Here is a 17,075-nt window from a genome sequence, read left to right on the forward strand (position 1 = left end):
AAGTGTCCAACTCTTGATCTGAGCTCAGGTCGTGATCTCACGGTTCATGGGTTGGAGCCCATGACGTCATGGGCTCTAGCTGTAGCCCATGGGTTGGGGTCCGAGCTGACATCAAGGAGCCTGCTTGGGATCCTCTGTCTCCCTCTCTCTGCTCCTCTTCCACTCGTTCTCTCTCTCTCTCTCTCAAAATAAATAAACTTAAAAAAAAGAGAAAGTTAAGGTAAAGATAATATCAACAGAAGGAATTTTTTTTTTTAGAAAAAGGATCCCTAAGTTTCCTTTAAGCTTTAATTGTCTTTATCTTTATGTCCTTAGTTACTGGGGCACTTTTTCGTGTACTCTTGTATTTAGTTGGTGAGTTTTGCTTGACTTGACTTTGTTTCAGTCAGGCCTCTCTCTCCATCCCATGTGGGCTCGGGACACAATGCGACGTCCTACGGGAAGACAGAAAACGGACGTTGGCAAGTCTTCACTGGCATAAAATCTAGACTTGTCCAGAAAATCTTTTTACCACGAAGTTCAAAATTATTTCCTTTCACTGACATGGTTTTTATCTCTTATTTCACTGGAACACTGTAAGGGGGATTGGCTGGAGGAGTGGGAGCCTGGGTCCCCGTCAGCAACGGCATCACTGTAAGAAGGGAACAAAGTCCTCGGGTGCCATGCACCCCCCTGCCCCCTAGTCACCTCTGTGCCTCTCGTCTGCGGACACGCTCCTACCAGCAAGTGACGTGAGCAGCTAGGGCCGTTTGGAAAAGAATCAGGTGACCAACTTACAGACAAAAGCCAGGTGCTGGGCCAGCTGGGGCAGAAGGTTGGGGAAAGCCCAGTCTCCGGGGGACGCGTGACGCAGCCTGTCCCTGGACAGGCGACCTGCGTCCAGGCTTCTTCAGAATCAGCCACAGCCACCTTCAGGTTGGCATCCACCATCACTTATGTTCTCTGCTACCTGCGGCCGGTGGGATCCAAGGGAGTAAGTGGCTTTGAATCATTTCAGAGGGACTGACTGCTAATCCTCACCATTCCTCTCCCCCAGCCTTGAGCCTCCCTCTAAACAGGCCCCTTGGACAGGGGCACCCGGGTGGCTCAGTTGGTTGAGCGTCTGACTCTTGATTTCGGCTCAGGTTGGGATCTCACGGTTCGTGAGTTTGAGCCCCGCTTCGGGCTCTGTGCTGACAGCACGGAACCTGCTTGGGATTCTCTCTCTCCCTCTCTCTCTCTCTCTCTGCCCCTTCCCCACTCGTGCTGTGTCTCTCTCAAAATAAGTAAACTTAAAATTCTTTAAAAATTTAAATAAATCTTGGACAAATGTCTACAAACAGTCTGAAGGGACTGTACAACATAAGTGTGACCCAGAAGGTCCTCTCTAATGTATACGAAGGGCAGAAACGAGCACAACAAAATTCATGGTGTTTTCTGTTCCCTGAGCCAGCAGTTCACGCACCTTGTGTATCTCCCATGGCAGTCACTTGGGGAGGCTGGTGAAAATACATAGTCTGGGGTCCCACCCTTGTATATTCAGAGCCAACATTCTCCGCCCAGAAATCTGCACTCTTACCAAGTTGTGCCCCCGAGACGGTGCAAGGCAGGGGTCTGCAGGTGTGGTTCTGAACATTCAAGCATGGCTGCCTAATGGGCCTCCTGTGTGGCCCAAGGAGGGAAACGCAGAGAATCCAAGTCCCCCCATTACCCAGAGGGGAGAAACGCGCCAGGAGGTAGCGCAGAACTTGAGGATGCTGTGTGGGAAAGAAACACTGCACCCAGAGCCGTCGGCAACTAGAAAGTGGTTTATCGGTCAAAAGAATGAACAGGGGTCGTTATAATCGGCGCGACTGGCTACACCCCTACAACTGCAATGGACAGAAGATTCCTAAATGAGAAACCAGTGGCTCTCAACCACAATCACAGGGGTGATTTGGCCCCCAGGGGACATTTGACAATATCTGCAGACACTTTTGGCTGTCGCAAATGGGCAGGTCCCACTGGCTTCCAGTGGGTGGTCGCCAGGGATCCTGCTAAACATCCTACGATCCACAGGGCAGCCCCCGTGACAAGGAATTATCTGGCCCCAATGTCAAGAGCGCTGTGGTTGATGAGCTGTATTCATTTCCCGTGGCTCCTATAACATTAAGCCACAAACTGAGTGGCTTAAAACAGCAGAAATGAATTCTCTCACGGGGCCGGAGCCTGGAAATCCAAAACCAAGATGGCAGCACGGTCGTGTTCTCTCTGAAGACTGGAGGGGAGAATCTGACCGTGCCTACTTCTTGGCTGCTGGTGCTGCCCGCAATCCGTGGCGTCCTTGGCTTGTAGCGGTGTCTCTTCGATCTCTGCCTCTGTCCCCACACGGCATTCTCCTGTGTGTGTGTGTGTGTGCCTGTCTGTGTCTCTTCTCTTCTTATGAGGATACCAATCCTGTTGGATTAAGGGCCCACCCTCCTCCAGTCTGACCTCATCCTTACTTACGTCTGCAAAGACCCTGTTTCCAAATAAGGTCACATTCACAAGTACCAGGGGTAAAGTCTTCAACATATCTTAGAGGGGGATTCAGTTCAACCCACGACACGATCCAGAGCCTAAACTAGGTTATTCATGTGTCTCGTAAGCAGTTCCCAAGTAGGAGGCCATTAAGAAAAAAAACCAAACAAACAAGGAATAAATATGTGGAACTTAGGCCAAAAATGAGCCGCTATGAGAACTCAGTGACTTTTCTTAGTCAATTCTGTTCTTTTTTTCTTTTTCATTCTAGGCCTGGTCAGCCAAGTGCACGGACCAAAGTCAACCCCCCCCTTTTTTTTTTCTTTTTAACTTGAGCCAAATATACTAGGACACTGGAGTAAAGAGTCATGACACCTTGAAGTGCTGAATAAGTTCTTTTGGAAAAAAAGTATGTCACATAACTGCCAACAACAAAAAAAAAAATGAAGAGGAAGGCAAAATCTCTGGTAAAAATCAAAAGTGGAAGTCAGTTGTGATGTTTCAACCGAGAAGTCACCTTCGCGATGTGGGAAAGGAGATTCAAAGCAGTGGCTCTCACTGCGCGCCTTCCTTCTGCCTCGGACACCTCCTGGACGTGGCCTTGTTAACACCGACTTCATGTCCTGCGACTACAGGAGGTCTTGGGAACCTTTCAAGTCCTGCGGGCAGACATTCGTGCTGACCCAACAGGATCTCTGGCTCTCACACTTTTAGTTCAATTTCTGTGACATTACGAGGAGCGCGGGGATGTGCATACATTTCAAAAACCCTATAAGTGATCCTGGTACAATAAAAGCTGACTTTTTTCCTGCAGGCTGCGGGCTTCCTTTTGAGTTATTTATTAAGTTAGTGAGTTATTCGAGAATGTCTCCACGCCAACCTTTTCATCCCAGGCACACGGTACTAAAATGCCCTGTGCGTGCCAAAGCCGAGGGAAGTACGTCAGTTTCCTCCCGCTGCTCCGCCAAATTGCCATGAACTTAGAGGCTTGCAGCCATGAGGATCTTATAGTCCAGGTGCCCCGAAGTCCAAACGCAGTCTCACTGGGCTGGTCCCTTTGGGAGGTGTTGGACCTCATTCAAAGGAGGACCCAAAGAACAGACCTATGCCCAGATCAGGAAGAATTGAGATGAATGTGCCAGGAGGGGTGTAGTAGTTTCCTACCGCTGCTGTGATAAGTTGCCACCAACTGTGTGGCTTAAAACACGAAGTGGCTCATTATCTTACAGTTCCGCAGGTCAGAAGTCCACCAACCAAGGTGTTGGTAGGGCTGGATCCTTCTGGAGGCTCTAGGAGAGAATCCGTTTCCCATCTGTTCCATCCACATTCCTTGGATTGTGGCCTCTTCCTCCATCTTCAAAGCCAGCAGCTTGAAGGTCCTTCTCTGACCTCTTTGTCCATTACCACACCTTCTGTGACTCTGACCCTCCTGCCTCCCCTTTGTGAGGTCACTGTCATTGCACTGGGCTCACCCAGGCAACCCAGGGCAATCTCCCCAGTTCAAGACCCTTCATTGAATCACATCTGCAAAGTGCCTTTTGTTAGGTAAGGTCTCTGGACAGGGAGCTTTAGGCACAGGGACTAAACTGAAAATAGAGAGGACAAGAGAAGGGTTACAAACTGATTGCTGAGGTCCCTTGACCTTCCCCCCACCACCACCTCCCAAGACCACAGGCAAGATGGCGGCCATCGTCCAGCAGCTGGGTGGCACGTATTCTCTGGGAAATCTGCCCAGCAAAGAAAAAGGAAACCTGTGGGTGTGAGGAGGTGAAGGCAAGGACACAATGGTGCTCAGGCTTGACAAGCAGCCAAGCCTCCCCCCTGCGCTCAGAACTGCCAATCAGCGCTTTCGTGCCTCTTTCTACAGGAAGGCTGGGTAGCCAAGGAGCACGGGACCTTGGCCAAGGCAAAAACAGCTGAACAGAGAAGTGTGAGGCCACACGGAGGAAACCACAACTCGGTGAGAGGGAAAAAAATCCCCTCCCCCCAACATCAACATCCTCAGAGAAGAGAAAGTATTGCATCCACAAAATAAGAATCAGGCGGCATTTTCTTAATCCAGATAACAAAAATAGAGCCCTGGGAAATTAAAAAACATGAGAGTAGGAGTGGAAGATGACATAGAAAGCCCGAAAGATACAGTAGAGGAAATATCCCAGAAGGCAAAGGAAAAAGACCAAGACACGGAAGTTAGAGAGAAATGATACGTAACGACAGGACCAAGGCAGGAAGGAGTTCCGCTTCCAAGTGCCGGGGGTTCTAGCAAGAGAACAGAGAAAACAGGGGAAGAGAAAAAGTCGATACAGTGTCCCAGAGCCCACGACAGAGGACACTAGTTGTTAGATGACAGGGCTCCTCTGGGTACCCCGTGCCACAGGCGGACATCGACCCCACCGACGAACATTGTCACCAAATTCTAGGTTACTAGGAAACAAGGAAAAGCAGCTAAAAGCTAGTGAGAACACGCAGAAGTTTTCATCTAACAGCACAACGACCAGAATGGCATCACACTTAGGTCCTCGGGGACGTGGGAAACACAGCGACACGGAGGTGATTACAGTAGATCTCATTATTCCCAAGTTCAGTGTTTGTAATTTACCTGCTGGCTCAAATTTCACACGGAAATCAATACTCGATACGTTTTCCTGGTCATTCAGGGACATGCGCAGAGGGGCAAGAAACTTGGGTCATGGGACACCACCTTCCCAGCTGACGTCAAGCAAACCAAGGCGATGTTCTGCCTCCTCAATTCTGTTCTCATTCTCTGAGCAAAGGTCTTCATGGTCTGTTGTGTGCCACGTTTTACACACTGTGTGTGGCTTTTGTTGGTGCTTTCAAACTGTTCATTTTTTTTAATGTTTATTTATTTTAGGGGAAAGAGAGAGAGTGTGTGTGTGAGAGAGAGAGAGAGAGAGAGAGCAGGGGAGGAACAGAGAGAGAGAGAGAGAGAGAGAGAGAAGCCTAAGCAGATTCCATGCTGCCAGCACACGGCCCCATGAGGGTCTCAATCCCATGAACCATGAGACCATGACCTCAGCCAAAATCAAAAGTCAGACGCTTAACCCACTGACCCACCCAAGCACCCCTCAAACTGTTTAAAACAGCCCCCAAGCAGGGGCAACCGGCGGGCTCAGTCGGTAGAGCATGTGACTTGATCTTGGGGTCATGGGTTCGAGCCCCACGTTGGGCACAGACATTTCTTAATAAAATTAACAATAATAAAACGGCCCCAAGCAAAGTGCCGAAGCAACGTCTAGTGCTCTACAGGCAGGAAGGCTGTGACATCCTTACAGAGAACACTGGTGTGTTGGGTAAGGTTTGTTCAGGCATAAGTAACAATGCTATTGGCGGAGTTCAGCGCTAACGAATCGACAATATATGTTAAATAAAATGTCTTTAAACAGAAACACACATAAGGTTATGCATTGATGAAAATGTCATAAGCAGAGGCTCAAGAGACCCAACCTTGTTTTTCGCCTAGGAGCTCTGTAATTCAACGGTTAGGGTAACTATAGAACACAACTACAGCAAATAATAAGAATCAACTAGAATTTTAATATAGAATGGGTTTTTTATATTATAATACAATGAGATTTTTTTTTTCTTTCCGTGTATAGTTCTGTGAATTTTAACACAGGTATAGATTTGGGTGACCACCACCCCAATCAGGACACGGAATGTTTCCAGCACCCCACAATATTGGCTCATATCACCTCCATGCAGTCAAACCCTCCCCCTCCTGTTAAACCCTGGTAAGCACTGATGTACTTCCTGTCACTGTCACTGTCTTTTAGAGAATGCCAGATAAACGGGGTCACCATATGGGGGCGCCTGGGTGGCTCAGTCGGTTGACCGTCCGACTTTGGCTCAGGTCATGATCTCATGGCTATTCGTGAGTTCAAGCCCCATGTCGGGCTCTGTGCTGACAGAGATATCAAGACTATGAAACGACCTTTGGCAGGAGCTGGGTGAAGGGTACGAGGGTATGAAAGTTTCACAACTTTTGGGGGCTCAAACTATATCATGACAAAAGAGTATAAAAACATCTCCCAAAAAGGTTTAAAAAAATTTTTTTTTCAAATAGTTTTGGATTCCCACAAGAATGGGAGGGTCTCAGTTTCCCTCTCCGTAAAATGAGAACTACATCAGTAGTTTTCAAACCTTAGTGTCACACAGGGTGTTCCAACAGCTAGCAAATACCTGATTTGAATTTCATCTTTAATGTATAATTAACACCATTTGAAAACGGCACACCCAGATGTGTTACATGCTAACTTTTAACACACTGAGGACCCCCAGGAGGTTCGCTTTCAGATTCCGTCTTTGGAGTTCAAACTTTGGAACAAAGTGTCTCTCCCGTCATATATGCATTATATTTGAACCTCTTATGAGTCAATAATTACACAGAATGTAACGACAGGGTTTGGTTTTGTTGGAGATCAGCGTTAAGAACTTGCCTTCGGGGCACCCGGGTGGCTCAGTGGGTTAAGCGTCCAACTTCCGCTCAGGCCAGGATCTCATTGGTTTGTGAGTTCGAGCCCTGCGCCGGACTCTGCGCTGACAGCGCGGAGCCTGGAGCCTGCTTTGGATTCTGGGTCTCCGCTCCCTCTGCTCCTCCCCCACTCACACTCTATCTCTCTCTCTTAAAAATAAATAAACATTAAAAAAAATTGCTTTCATTCTGCTTAAATTCAGGCCTGTATCATAATTAAAGAAATGCAAATGAAATCTACAACTTAGCATTTTTTTTACCCATCAGACTGACAAAGATCAGAAATGTGATAATATCATGTGAGCAGGTGGGAAACTGGTGCTCTGACAAGTTACTGGTAGGAGCTCTACGTGGCAAAACCCCATCGGAATCGCATCAAAATTTTAAATGGCATGGGACCCAGCCGTTCTAGTCTAGGAAAGTATTCTACAGATATACTCTCTCCTGTACCGATATAAAAACAGACACAGATATTTGTTGCAGCTTTGTTTGCAGTAACAAAGAAACTGACAACAAACTAAATGTCCATTAACAGAAATGGTTTGAATACACTTTACCATAGGTACGTGTCCAATGGACAAGTGAACTCTTCCTGAAGCAATAGGGCAGATCTGGAGCCCTACGAACCAGTGTTTCCCAAGATACACTGGCATGCCAAAAAGGGGATATAGAATGTTGTTTGCATTATGGTGTCATTTGGAAAACAGAAATGGACGAGTATACATAAACTTTTTTGTACATACGTAGGAAACTTCTGAAGAACGCCCAAGAAACTGATCATAGCAGCTGCTTCCTAAGAAAGGAAACTTGGGGGCCTGAGGGAGGTTGAAGGCAACCCACTTTTCCCTGTATACTCTTTTATGCTGTTGGAGTATTTTCATGTTGATGCATTAACTATATAAAAGAGTGGGGGGAAGAAAAAGCAAGGCCTGTGTATGCTTGCTCCTCTGAAATTATCTAAGTCAATGTAACTATTAAAACACAGGTGTGCCACCCTTGGTGAGGGGCCAGGCAAGACTCAAAGCCAACTCTCCTCAAAATAATTGGTTGTGTAATCACCACTTAATGCACAACGGGTTGAGTCTTGAGCGGACCCCGTCACAGAGGGTTTTAGCGCTTCGTTTAACTGTCCTCTTTGTCTTCGTGGACTTTTATGTTTACGTAAGGGCTGTGGCTGAATATCGCTAGTGAATCAATTTTGGAATACGTTTTGCCCCGGGCCCCTTCCAAGATTTCAGATGGGCTTTCAGTGATGCGGTCAGGGGGTGCTGGTTAGAGTCACCCAAGTTGTGACTCCCCGTCGCGTGCCTGGACCGTACGCCCTGGGAGTCCGTTCCAGCGCCTTTGGGTGGTACCTGAGCCTGTGAGTTCCCAGCAAGCTCCCGTGGAGAGTGGGAGGCGCTCTCCAGTTAGGAATCCACCATAGGATCCAGAAAAGCAACAAAGTTGCAAGCCCTACAAGCCTTATTACAGCTCCTCCAGTCAGGGCCCAACCAGAAACAGAGAAGCAAACTCTGAGGATTTAGGTGTAAATTTAAAGCAGGGAATTTGACACACTCAGGATAATGGAGCCGAAAAGCCAAAGGGGGGCAGTTAGGCAACCAAGAGATTAATAATGACTGGAAGCCACTACCCCTCCTCCCCAGGGATGCGGCTGGGGACAAAGGGAGAAGGGGTGTTTTCAGAGACAAGGGACTAGTGTCACCTGGCAGAAGAGGAGACCACAGTGGCCTGTCTGGGATCTGGGGCCACAGAGCGGACGCAGCCACAGCCCCCAAGGTAGAGAGGTTCGGGAAGGAATCCTCTCGCTTCTCCCTTCTGTCCATTAACCAAACCCAGCGGGAAGCCAGAAGTCCTAAAAGCCTGGAAAATACAAAGGGGGGTCAGCTGCCCTGACAGGGAGAGCTGAGCAGGGGAAGCAGACAACGGATCAGAGGACAACAGACCCAGGGCGGGGCCCCCCTCCTTTGATTAAATCTATAGCCGATGCCTTGCGCCATGATTTTCTGCGCGATTGTGACAAACTCTGGGCGGAGACGTGGTTCATACAAGTGCTTTTGAAAGTACAAAGCCCTGCGTTGGCCATTCTTGTTAGCCTTTGTCTGGAAAAATAAGGGAGGTTTAAAAAATATTTGCATACCAGTTACCATACAGTTTCAATGGAAATTGAAATGTTTCAATTTTCACTGGAAAATTTTTCAATGGAAATTCTTCTAGACTCAGTCATCGTATCACACTTTTGTCTGTATGTTTCACCAAACAGGGAAAAAATGCTTTCTTCTGATGGCCAAAGGTTTGCTCTAATAGTGATCTTCCAAAGGAACTTGGATACTATCTATCCGTCCGTCACGTTTTACGTACCAGGCCCTATTATAGATGATGAAGTAAGGAAGAAAATCAACAAAAGTTGCTGTCCTGAGAACTTACATTTTAGTGGATTGTGCACGATCGCTATAGCAAACTGTTTTTATTAAAATGTTTACAACGGGAGGGGCGCCTGGGTGGCTCAGTCAGGTAAACGTCCAACTTCGGCTTTGGTCACGATCTCACGGTTTGTGAGTTCGAGCCCCACGTCGGGCTCCGTGCTGACAGCTCAGACCCTGGAGCCTGTTTCAGGTTCTGTGTGTATGTCTCTCTCTCTCTCTCTGCCCTCCCTCCCTTGCTCATGCGCTCTCTCTCTCTCTCTCTCTCTCTCTCAAAAATAAATAAACATTAAAAAAAGAAGAAGAAGAAAAATGTTTACAATGGGAGAAAAAAATAGGTTACTTGAAACAATGAACTATCTTGCTAAGAGAAGGTTATCTTTGCTCATAAAACTTATGACAATTAATCCAGTGATTATGACCTTGTTATTCTGGTTACGATTAACATTACCAGGATTTAAAAATGTATATTCTCTTAATAAGTTAAGAAAGTATCTGAAAATCTCCTTCCAGAAATTAAGAAAATAGTTCTCATAGATTGATTTTGAAACACTGTGCAAATCTCGGTTCTTCTGCAGTTTATGTTACCTGCCCTCAAAGAGTCTCACCTAAAATCATCCTCTATTGGCCTTCTGACTGGAGGAAATCTATTTACCCTTTATGAGACTCAGTTTCTACATCAATAAAATCATGACAATAGTGTCTACCCCTCTGTTGTTCTGAGGGTTAAATGACAAACACAGGTAATGTAGGTAATTCCTTGGCAGAGATTTTTAGTCAAAAGAAATATTTAAACCATAGGAAAGGACAAATCCCTTTTTCTATCAGAAACATATTGGAAATTTGGGGTAAATTCAAATACATGCAGCACAAGGGCAATGATCTAGGGGACTAAAACTCAGTCTTGATATCAAGAAGTAATAGGGAGGAGTGGAGACTGGGGTAAATTGGAGAGGCCGGGCTTTATATGAAGGGGAGGCTTCTCAGACCCAGGCAAGTGCTGCTATACACATATGATAATCCAGGCCCAGATTTGCCAGATCTCTCCATTTTTTCAAAAAAAAAAAAAAAAAAAAAAAAAGAATGCCATAAATCCCTATTTTTCTGAGAAATTTGTCATCTTTTAAGGATTGGCAATAGATTTAAAGTTCATTTATTTGTTTTGAGACAGAGCGTGAGCAGGGGAGGGGCAGAGAGAGAGGGAGAGAGAAAATCGCAAGCAGGCTCCAAACTGTCAGTGAAGAGACTGACATGGGACTCGATCCCATGAACTGTGAGATCATGCCCTGAGCTGAAACCAAGAGTCAGATACTTAACGGAGTAAGTTAAGTTAACTTACTTAACTTAACGGAGTAAGTTAAGCGCCACCCAGGCGCCCCGGGATTGACAAAAGATTTAAATTTATTCTAGAGTCTAGATTTCCAACCTGTAGCAGGATTAAATCTAAAACCTACAGGAAGTTTGCCATTGTTTGGTTGTATTTTATTAAGCGAGAAGTAGTCAAAACCGTAAGAACAGAAGAGACCGTGAGCATTCTAGTCAGGCCAAGCCTTTTTAAGAAATGTAATTCTTTTTTTTTTTTTTTAAGTTTATTTATTTTTGAGAGAGAAAGAGAGAAAGAGAGACAGAGTCCAAGTGGGGAAAGGGCAGGGAGAGAGGGAGACACAGAATCCGAAGCAGGCTCCAGGCTCTGAGCTGTCAGCACAGAGCCCGAAGCGGGGCTCGACCCCCCGCACCAAGAGATCATGACCTGAGCCAAAGTCGGATGCTTAGCTGACTGAGCCACCCAGGTGCCCCTAAGAAATGTAATCCTTAACCCAGAAATTCATCTGGAAGGAAACCATATTGAGCAAACGATCTGAAAAGAAAAGGGGAGGAAAAACCCTTCCAAATGGTGTTGAAACAAGTTCTCATAGCCGCTCTGTTCAGGACGGCTGGCAGAGAGAGGCAATGGGTTCGCCTGGGCCAATAAAAAAGCCACTGAGCGTATGACTTATGACATTTAAAAAGTAATTAACAACATCCAATAGCACATCAAATTAATTATGATGCAATCCTCTAATAAAATATCATGCAACCATTAAAACTAACAGCGAGAAGCACAAGCTTGCACACACCAAGAGCATCACCATCACCCAAGGAGCTCGTCGAGCGTAAAGACGCCCAAGCTTCCTGCCAGTCCGCCTGTACCAGGGTCTCCACAAACGGAGTGGGGGGAATCTGCATATTTCGCAACTTCCCGGGTGATTCTAATGCACCAACCAAACTGGGAAAACCCTTCTACATCAAAGCCAGTTATGAAACAGTCCGCAAAGTATTGAGTTTGATGAGGATTTGATTCCACTGCATGTGAAAGAAACACACACACACACAAACACACACACACACACACACAAGTAACAGTGGCTGAAACAAAATAAAAGTGCATTTCTCCTGTAAACGAAGCCCAGAAGTCGCAGTCCAGCTGACAGCTCCACAAAGAAGTTAGGGACCTAACCAGCCATACCTAGAGTATAACTTCCTTCTCATAGTCCAAAATGGCAGCTAAAGCTCCAGCCATCACATCTTCTTTCCAAGCAAGGACGGGAGGGAGTGAAAAAGAAGAAGGGGCAAATGGCTACGTCCACTGTTGTGTTTAGGAGATTTCTGGGAAGTTCCATCACAACATTTCATTTACATTGTGAGAATGCAGCCATGGACCCATGTCTGGCAACAAAGGAGGCTGGAAAAAGTCTTTTCCCAGGAGGCCATGCACTCAGCTGCAAATCAAACATTCTGCAACCACGAATTTGAGACAACCATTGTACATAAACAGCATTCCCTACCAGAAGTCTAATATTGATATGGTGACTCGTATTGATTTGAACCGTATGAAATTAACATTTTTAAGTTAAAATTAGACAAACATCAGCAGTTCATTTGATTCATTCTATTGTATTTCTATGGAAAAATCTAAAAAGATATATAGTACATAAGTGAATACTGGTTATCTCTGGATGGTGGGATCTCCGGTAGCCATATATCATTCGTATAACTTTTAAAAATAATGATCATAATACATACCCCAAAAAGGGAGCTTAAAATGCCATGTAAGTTAAAAATCACATTTTTATGAAATATATGAATACAACTTGTGTGTTTATGCATATATACATATACACAGATGTACATAGACACAAAGAAAAAAAGACTTTAGGTATATTTATCAATCAGATATTATTTCTTGGGGGTGCCTGTGTGGCTCAATCAGTAGAGCATGTGATTCTTGATCTTAGGGTTGTGAGTTCAAGCCCCACAGTGAAGGTAGAGCTCACTTTTAAAGAAATGCTATTTCTGGGTACTATATTATAAATGTGTTTTATTTTCTTCCTTATGTTTTTCTGGGGTTTTTTTCCCCCAAATTTCTAACACTGACCCTGTAATACTCCTACAATAAGAAAAACAAGCATGGAAAGAAAAAAGAAAAAAAGAAAAAACAAGAAAAGAGGGAATTTTAAGACCAGAAAAAACCACCACTGCAGTGATCTACATGTACAAGAGTAAGTATGGCTGGGCATAGTAGCAAATGGTTAAATTCGAGCTGATGGAAACCTACACAAGTTCATTCCACAACAAAAAAATGTATTGAGGCCACCTGTGAACCAGGCCCCGTCCTAGGCTCTGAGAACACAAGGTTAATAAAATAAGTCAGGTCGATGCCCTCTTGGAGCTTATAGCCAGTGGGGAGATAGATAATAACCAAGTAAAAATGAAAAATAGATAGGGGCGCCTGGGTGGCTCAGTTAAGCGACCGACTTCGGCTCAGGTCATGATCTCGCGGTTCATGAGTTCGAGCCCCACATCGGGCTCTGTGCTGACAGCTCGGAGCCTGGAGCCCGCTTCGGATTCTGTGACTCCCTCTCTCTCTCTGCCTCTCCCCCCGCTCACGCTCTCTCTCTCTCTCTCTCAAAAAATAAATAAGCATTTCAAAATTAAAAAGAAAAAAAAGTAATGAGAGCTGGGATGTGCTGCCCAGTTATACGACCCATGCGCTGTTGTAAGCCCGTTATACGTATGGACCGGCTTCCTCTGAAAAACAACTTAATGAAGTAGCTACTCCTATTATCTCCACTTAGAGAAAACTGAGACACAGAGCAGTTGCCCAAGGTCGCCCAACTAGTCGCCGCGAAGCAGCTCCGGATTTACGTGGCCGTTCACCACCAGTTGGTAAAGCCCAGGCTTTTATCTCAATAAGAATTACCTGCGGCGCTTGTGAAATACGTGCAAATGACCAGGTCTTGCCCTAGGAAAAGCTGCAGTAGGTCCAGGCTGGGACTTGAGAATTTGGTCTCTCCAGGCGTTTTCTTCTCTGCAGGCAAATATGAAGAATTCTGGTCCCAACAAAAGGAATCTGTGGCAACAGACGCAGAGGGGCGCTTACCTCTCCGGGCTTGGGGAGCTGGGGCATCGTTGACCGGGAAGGGTGGCGAGGCTGGAAATCGTCTGCATCTAGATCCGGGTGGGGCTGATTGAGGTGTGCACCTGGGCGCACATTAATCAAGCATTCGAAAATAAGCATTGCCCTAAGCGGGAGGGCCTTTCTAGATCCTGTTAGCTGGGGATAGGTATGGTGAAGGTGGAGTGCCGAGAGGGGCAGATGCTTTAGATAGGAGACAGGAAAAATCGCCCTAGGAAGGGGACATTCCTTTTGGCCCTGGATGACAGAAAGCTTTCAGTCCTGGGAAAGGATTCCAGACAGAGGGTGGTACAGATGCAGAGGCCCTGGGGCAACAGCAAGATGGCAGACGGCACTGGCCTGAGCAAAGCAAGAGGACAGTGGTTAAGGCGTGCAGGGGGCGGGGCTTGGCCAATTCACCTCCAGCTCCTGCCTGCCTCAGGGCTCTTGCTCCCCTCCACCACCTACCACCTACAGATCTTCCCTGCTCTCAGTTTGATTATTAGCTACTCAGAGAGGCCTTCCTTGACCATTCCTGCAGCCATTATCACAGCCTTGTTTTATGTCTCCTGAGACTTTATCGCTGTTAAGAAATCACACTGCTGATAGGATTGTATTTAGTGTTGGCTAAATCACTAGCCACTCGCCAAGTTCTATTAGAGAGGTACCAAATCATTTGGATCACCCTCGTACCTCCAGGGGTCAGCACAGTGCCTGGCACATTGCAACACTTACACAGAAATAATTGGAGGAATGAACAAATCCTTAAAGGAAGCAGCAGGGGAAGTTCCATTAGTTATACAGTCATATTTACTGAGAAGCTACTATGTGCCAGGCACTAGGCCAAGTCGCTGGGGATAAATATATCAGTGAAGCAACGAGATATTTTTTTTAATCCCACTTTCTCGGGAGCTTCTGAATGTGTAAGGGGGAACAGGTAATACACAAGTAAATTATCTATCTCCTAGATCCACGGATCCGTGGATGGATAGATACACTACAGATACATAACGCTAACTGTAATAAGTTCTGGGAAGAAAGAAAAGGCAGGCCAGAGAGAGACGGAGCAGTCGGGTGAGGGAAGAGGAAGCTTCGATATTAGAATGGGCTAGCCAATGGGGTGCCTGGGTGGCTCAGTGGATTGAGCGTCCGACTTCAGCTCAGGTCATGATCTCACAGTTCGTGGGTTCGAGCCCTGCATCGGGCTCTGTGCTGATGGCTCAGAGCCTGGAGCCTGCTTCCGATTCTGTGTCTCCCTCTCCCTCTGCCCCTCCCCCATCCACACACGCGCTCTCTCTCTCTCTCTTTCAAAAAGTAAATAAACATTAAAACAATTTTAAATAGAATGGGTTAGCCACGACTGGCCTCCCCAAGAACGTGAATTTGAATCAAGACCCGAAGAGAGTAGGGAGTGGCAGGTGGATAAGGAGAGAACGCTAGCACAGGAGACTTGAGGCTGGCGAGCGGTTTGCCGCTGAAGCCCGAGGGAAGTAGGAGACGAGGCCCACCGAGCGAGGTCCACCGAGCGGGTACAGATCAGGGAGGGCTGCGTCCACCAACGACTGGGACTTCACGTGCAAACTTGGAAATGCTTGTTCTCGCACCTCCCACCAGACTTCACTGAATCAGAAACTCTGGGGTGGGCCCCGCAGCCGGCGTTCTAGGAGGGGCCCGCCAGGTGACCGTGCGCGATAAAGTGTGCAGAACCCGGGGGTGGGCGTTCGAGCCCAGTTGTTACTCTTACGATCCACGTGATCACGGTCCTCGGTATTTCACTAGCTGGGCAGGGGACCCGCCCAGCGCTTCGCTGATTTGCCGGGCGCTGACGCTCAGCTGGGGTTTCTCCCCAGCCCGCCGCGCCCCGCGCACCCACCCCCCAACCGCAGCTTGACGCGGTCCCCTCTGCAAAGCGCCCCCGTGATCCGGGAGCGACGCCCAGGGCGGCAGGTGCAAAAGCGACCGAGCCGGGGAGGCCAGACTTCCTCGGCCAAGACCGCAGGGGTTCGGGCCGGGCGGCGGCGGCCGGGGGTGGGGGCGCATCCCTCGCCGCCCGCGGTCGCCCAACCCGCCGGGACGCTGGTGCGCGGTCCAGATCCCGGGGGATTCCGCGCTCCCAGGCCGCGCGGCCCGGGCATCGGGATTGGCCCGCAGCTTCCCCCGGGAGCCGCTGATGCAAAGCCAGGCTGGGGCGGCCGGGCCCGGCCAGCGCCCTCTAGGCAGCGGAAGTGGAGCTTGCTTTACATCCGTCCTCCCCGCCTGGCGGAGTTGGGAGAAGGAAGGCTGGGGGGTGTGGAAAAATAAAAGGAAAAGTGCTTGCACCATGTAGATCAGCGCCCCCCACCCTGGCACCCCGGCCGGCCGGGGACCTCCCAGTCTGCGGCCATGAACGCGACCAGCGAGGGCGAGAGCTTCCCGGGCTCGGTGCAAAGTAAGTGCTTTTCCGGGCGCAGTGCGCGCTCCGGGGCCCAGTGCGCGCTCCGGGGCCCGGGCCCAAGCACGTCTGCGACGCAGCGAGCAGGCCCGGGGCCCCGAAATCGGGGTGACGGCCCGGAGCCGGCGTCTCGGGCACCGCGGCGGGCGCGCCGGGCAGGGGGCGCCGGAGTGGGCTTGGGATGGGGGCACCCAAGCCAGTGGAAGGCGGGGGGCGCTCTCCAGCCTGGCGAGACCCCTTGCAAAGGAACGGTGGGGGAGGGCACGCCGTTCAGACAATCGCCACCCCCTCGGGGTATTCCCCGCCCCCCTCCGGGCGGAGTTTGGGGGGTTTGGGGGGTAACTGCGATTACGCTGATGGGAAAACTTCTGCCTTGGCGGCTCAAAAATCATTGAAGTCTGGGGATCCGAGGGTTGCATGAGGTCTGGCGGGCTGGGCTGGCCGCGGCACTGCAAAGCCTTTTACGCATGAAAGGTGGAGATCTGAATGGGGAATGGGGCGGTGGTCGCTTTCTTTGAGTTTGGGATTCATTTGAATTTGCCTGACGAGGACAGCAGCCTGGTCCGCGTACCTCATTTCTCCCGCTGCATTGTTTCCCAAAGTGGGGTCCGGAGCCTGAGCGCAAACCAGCCACCTGGGAGCGCGAGCGCTTATTTTAAAAAAAAAGAGAAAAGGAAAAAAAGCTCCCTGGGCCCCACCCATGAGATGGGGGACGTGGGGGAGGGGATCCTTGGCCTTACCCTGAACGCTTCGGACGCACACAGCCTAGAGAACCCACCTCTGGCACAGGGGGTTGCAGATACCGGGCGCGTAGTA

General features: G+C 48.3%; 1 protein-coding gene across 3 annotated transcripts in view; it reads left to right on the forward strand.

The window, feature by feature from the left end:
* The first annotated feature begins 15,675 nt into the window (after positions 1-15,675).
* The window catches only part of ZFP64 (ZFP64 zinc finger protein), a 91,844-nt gene continuing 90,444 nt past the window's right edge, over positions 15,676-17,075 (forward strand). For 2 of the 3 annotated variants that reach the window (XM_047068854.1, XM_047068853.1), the window contains exon 1: positions 15,676-16,256. In XM_047068854.1, coding sequence (XP_046924810.1) covers positions 16,211-16,256 — 46 coding nt within the window. In that variant the 5' untranslated portion in view covers positions 15,676-16,210. The remainder of the gene's footprint in view (positions 16,257-17,075) is intronic. The other variant, XM_047068852.1, reaches the window with a different exon arrangement.

Source organism: Lynx rufus, unplaced genomic scaffold (assembly GCF_022079265.1).
Source record: "Lynx rufus isolate CCGP_SWC_20201006 ecotype Redwood Valley unplaced genomic scaffold, mLynRuf1.p SCAF_8, whole genome shotgun sequence".
In the NCBI taxonomy this organism is placed as follows: domain Eukaryota; kingdom Metazoa; phylum Chordata; class Mammalia; order Carnivora; family Felidae; genus Lynx; species Lynx rufus.